At 40.0% G+C, this 5,000-nt stretch overlaps 1 protein-coding gene across 1 annotated transcript in view; it reads right to left on the bottom strand.

Annotated features, from left to right (window-relative positions):
• LOC138057425 (uncharacterized) overlaps nucleotides 1-5,000 on the bottom strand; it is a 61,968-nt gene that overhangs the window by 19,191 nt on the left and 37,777 nt on the right. The window contains exon 7 of the mRNA XM_068903450.1: nucleotides 4,025-4,366. Coding sequence (XP_068759551.1) covers nucleotides 4,025-4,366 — 342 coding nt within the window. The remainder of the gene's footprint in view (nucleotides 1-4,024; nucleotides 4,367-5,000) is intronic.

Below are 5,000 nucleotides of genomic sequence, written 5' to 3' on the forward strand. Positions count from 1 at the left end.
GAAAGGAATGGGATTGGAATCGGTTTCGTTTTAGGAGATTACAGAGCCAGATTTTCGACAAATCCAAACAAATTCATAGTGTTGACTTTCAGTACCAGCCAAAAATAAAAGACAACTTACCTCGGTGTCTCAATTGAAAGTAGGTGAAAGCAAAACAACATTTTCTCGAAAGCAGCAAATCGTGGACACAAGTCCCAACAAATAGAAAAGCAACAAGATGGCCGCTACTTCTTTCCACACGATACTAGCCTAGATCTTGGAGATCACGTGACCATTCTCGTATACCGACTAATACCGCGGATGGCAACTTGGTGTGAGCAAAGCCCACACAAAAACTGAGACATACTAAAGTAAATCATCAATAGACCCTCATCCAAATGTTGGCCGAATATTCAAACAAGACCAATTGAAAAACGTGTACCAGCACTAGAAAGAGCACAATTACATTAGTAGCCCTGCAAAGTTTTCGCATATCAGGTCTTATTTCGACTGAGAAAACGTAAGTAGAAAACAGAGAAATTTAATAGACGTTTGAATGACTGGGGCTATAGTGTATACCTCCGGTCATACAAACGTCTGTAAATTTGTCACATACGTGCTTTCTCCAATCTTGGTATCAATTTTTCTCTAATTTCAGCTTAAACTCGCCCGAATGTTAGGACTTATTCGTATTCTCATGTTTACATTAGAACCAGCATGGGATAGAGGGTGATGCGGGGGAATCTGTTCAGGTGCAAATAATTTCAGTTTCGTGCGTAAGCCTCCACTGCATGCTCGTTTCATTCCAACTGCACTGAGAGAATAAAGTCTATTCGTGCCCGCTATTTGGACCAGGGTCTATTGGTATCTCCAATAAACTTAATACTTACAACTGATCACGACCAATACCGTGTTCTATTTACATTAGTCTTACCCGTAGCACTATTAGGTATGGAGGTTTGTGGTTACTTTGACGATGAAGATGCAGAATTAACCAAAAGTACGGAATAAGGATAATAAAGTGTTAATACGAAGCTGATAATGATAAACCATTTGTCGTGAATACAGAACCCAACAAGGCTGCATCACGTTAGGCCACGCAGGAGAGCTAGTTATATCAGCTTCTGCGATCTTACGGAGCAGCGATTTTGTGGGAAAAAGTTTGTAAACCACTAGTATATGCTTAGGATAAGTGCAGAGAGTTTTTGCGGGGGAAAAGTATTTTTGGGTGACGGGCATTCAATTAATTATCTGTAGGTCAAAGAAGAAACTTTAGCTTTGGCAAAAAGTGAAGTAAGTACCGAAGTCTCTAAATTGATCAAAATTCAAACTGGGAGCCCCGGCTTCAACATGTTAGCAAAAAATTTAGGAATTGTTAATAATGTAAGATACTATGTAGATCTTTCTTGTCCGTTATACTACTCTTTCATCTATCGATATTCAGCTTATGGTATAACCAGCTAAGGCCGTATCTGTAAAATTAGATCGCTGAGCACATTTTCCAGTAGCGAGAACGGTATTTTTAGAATCCTTTGTTTGAAAAGCATAAATTTAAAAAAAATTCTTTTTTGCACATAAAACCAAAAGCGATTCAAAGAGCATGCCAGGCTTATTCTCTTTAAACGTGACTGTGACCTCTGAGGTTGGTTTGCCGCTTGTTAAAGCTCAAGGGTCGTGTAAGTTGTCGAAAACCACTGTAATTTTACGTAGATGAAGTAGGGGGTTAAAACATGTAAAACCCCATACCGGTAAGAATTCCATCTGGTATAAGAGGTTCCTTACTTGATACATGTACGACTACCCATGCTGGTACCAGTTCGTCCGGGGGCTCATTTAAATGGTGCCGCTGCAAAATCTCATACCAGTAATCAGAGATAGCAATACCGGTATGAGTTCATCCAGAAGTTGAACCACATCGAAATGCGCCAGCATAGAAAAGTTTAGCATAGTTAGATTAGTAATCATATTTCACATTAGCAGCATGGGGCATTGAAAGAGATTCAACGAGCATCCCGGCGTTATTCTCTTCAAACTTTACTTTACCCTCTGAAGTTGGTCTGCCACTTCTCCGGCTCGAGATTCTCATACCGTTAACAAAAAAGTTTATACCGATATCACGTAAACGAAATACAAGATCTAGCACAATTGTTATCAAATATACTGTTATTAGATGCAGAATATCAACTTTTCAGAAACCCTTTCTTATAAGATCTACTCGCATATGGAATACTCTGGCAGACGAACTTAAACTCAGTATGGACAGTCTCTATTCTTAAAGCTTGCATGAAATCATATTATGTAAACGACCTTGCCAACTACGATGTTGATAACCCCCGTTCATTTAAAACTATATGTCATAAGTGTAATACTACTCAAAGTCTTGTCTCGCCCATAGCACGTTGTATGTAATTGTACCTAGTTCTTTCACAAGCATCCAATACGTGTAGATGTTTTCTTCATGAAGCAATATATAAAACACAATTGAAGACAAGACACATTTATAGAGAACATCTATATTTCGACCGACTTGTCGGTCTTCTTCAGGTTGAATGAAGAAAACCCGTTATACAAAATTTCTACTACGCCACTGAAATACGAAAATGCGCGCTACGACTTAAACCGCAAATAACCGTAACAGTTCAAACATAAGTAACATCCGCACGTGCCAAAGGACAACAGTTATATATATACACTAAGTTTATAGTGTGGTGTGAAGATCAGCTGTTGCTACTCTGAGTATATATATATATATATATATATATATATATATATATATTATATAGCTCTTTGGCATTACAAAGCTTTTGCTTTCATGTCCAAATTGAGCACTCTACTGGGATGAGTCATTGCCGCTAGCAATTGCACATGCTCACTAGCTCGCTAGTTTGAGCACTCTGCCATGGCTTAGATGTACCACATGTGTGGGGACATTTGGGGTGGCTTTATAAGCTCAACCTCCATCCCAGACATCAGCACTGCACTGATGAGGCCCAGAAGGCCGAAACAGTACTGTCTGCAGTTATATATATATATATATATATAGCGCAAGTAGGGGGTTCCAGTTAGCTGCAGAGTGCTCGATACGTGGAGTAGAGCGAATATAACGTTTAGAAGAAAGACAACTTCACAGCGTAGCGACTTCAAGTTTCATGTTTAGACAATCATCAGGCTACAGATCTTACATTTGCATTCTAACTCATTTAAAGACCATTCTAATACTCTAGGGGAGCGTGCTATTTTAAGTTCGACAAAAGGTATTTGTTCTTTCGCCTCACCATACAAATGTGGATCAAAGAGATGAGACCTGTGCCTTACAGAAAAGTTGTACATAATAAAAGCAGATACGCGCCACCTACTGAACAAAAGAAACGAGTTAATTTCTAAATGCAGGTATTTGTCAGGTAGCCAGTGGTAAATTTAATAAATAAACGATTACAGGGCGATAACAGAGGATCGGTATGAAGAGGTACCGGAATTAAAGTCGTGCCGGTATCATGTCTACATCTGTATCCATAACGGCCACATTTTACTGGATGGAAAGACCAGACCACAACACCACGAGTTCCATGCCCTACTCCTTGCGAATAGTATGTAGGTTCTTAAACGTCCCACAAAATTTATGAGCAAGAGTTGCGAGACGGGGTATATGACTTATAGCCCTATTCCGAAAAGACTTGAGAGTCTGGCCATTTACATGTTATTTCATAGCCAAACTGACTTTTTTCCTCAGTTAATTAAAGGCCATGAGCATTCGGCTAGTCGTAAATGAACCCACGACCTCTAGCACGGTAGGCCGCTGCTCAAACAACTGATTTAACCGCTAGGGTACTTACTGAGAGGAGATACTGGGGCATCCAATTGTGCTGAGCTCGCCGCCTGCATGCTGGACCGTGCAGACTGGAGCAACAAATTAGTGTGAGGCTCGGCTGTAGCCGCCTAAGTAGTAGTAGTAGTGCAGACTGGAGCAGCAAGTGTGAGGCTCGGCTGTGGCCGCCTAAGTAATAGTAGTAGTAGTAGTAGTAGTAGTAGTAGTAGTAGTACTTACGTGGACATTGCGCAGCTCTATCAGGAGATATGCTTTTTCGTACGATACAGTATCGTCCGCGAGGCCACTTGGGACTAAAGTATCCTGAGGAAGGCTGTTCTGTTTTGCTGCAAAATAAAAATTTATCATCGTTCTCCTTATTATGCACATTAACTTGGACTAGATTATGAGGGAACTCCACTGTGACTGATTTCTTTTGTGTTACACTTCCTTTAGGCCATGTAAACCCCGTGTCCTGATCTTGAGGGCATGAAAACGAATCACCCTTGTTTGGATTACTTTGTGGTGCATGAAGCGAGTAATATCCCTCAGGCCACGCCAGTCGCAGTTTCAATTCATTTTCTGAAATGCAAGAAAGAATAAGGTCCGTTTTAAAACGAAGCATTTTACAAGTGCCGAATCTAATGCAAATGAGAAAAATCTATTTTTTTCTCTCATTTGCATTAGATTCGGCACATGTACAATCTGACGTTTAAAATGGGCCTAAGCGCTCCTAAGTTGAAAAAACAGTATATCATGATAAAGAAGATTATCGTGATGATGATGATGATGATGATGATGATGATGATGATGATGATGATGATGATGATGATGATGAAGATGGTAATTATAATGAAAATGACAGCTTGAAATGGACAAGAAAATCGGAAGGTTAGGAAAACAAACCTCGCACATACCCGAAGAAATAAGAAGATCAACGCGCAAATTAAGAATGGCTAGGTAATTGCAAAAAAGAAAATACAAGAAGAAATAAATTTACTCCAGCTCGAATTATAAGACAGGAGATCAATCAGGTGGGGGTAAAAGAGTCAAATTAGACTTCATTAATGGGGTTACAGAGACGAAACGCAACAATGGCAAGAATAACTCAAGCCCAAAGAACGTGAGGCCCAAGTACAATGAACCAAGCAGCGAGCCCCTGGGGGCCAACACCACAGAAATTAACACTGCTGCCTGATGAATTATCGAGACATAT

The sequence above is a fragment of the Montipora capricornis genome, chromosome 7, assembly GCF_036669925.1.
Source record: "Montipora capricornis isolate CH-2021 chromosome 7, ASM3666992v2, whole genome shotgun sequence".
Taxonomy (NCBI): domain Eukaryota; kingdom Metazoa; phylum Cnidaria; class Anthozoa; order Scleractinia; family Acroporidae; genus Montipora; species Montipora capricornis.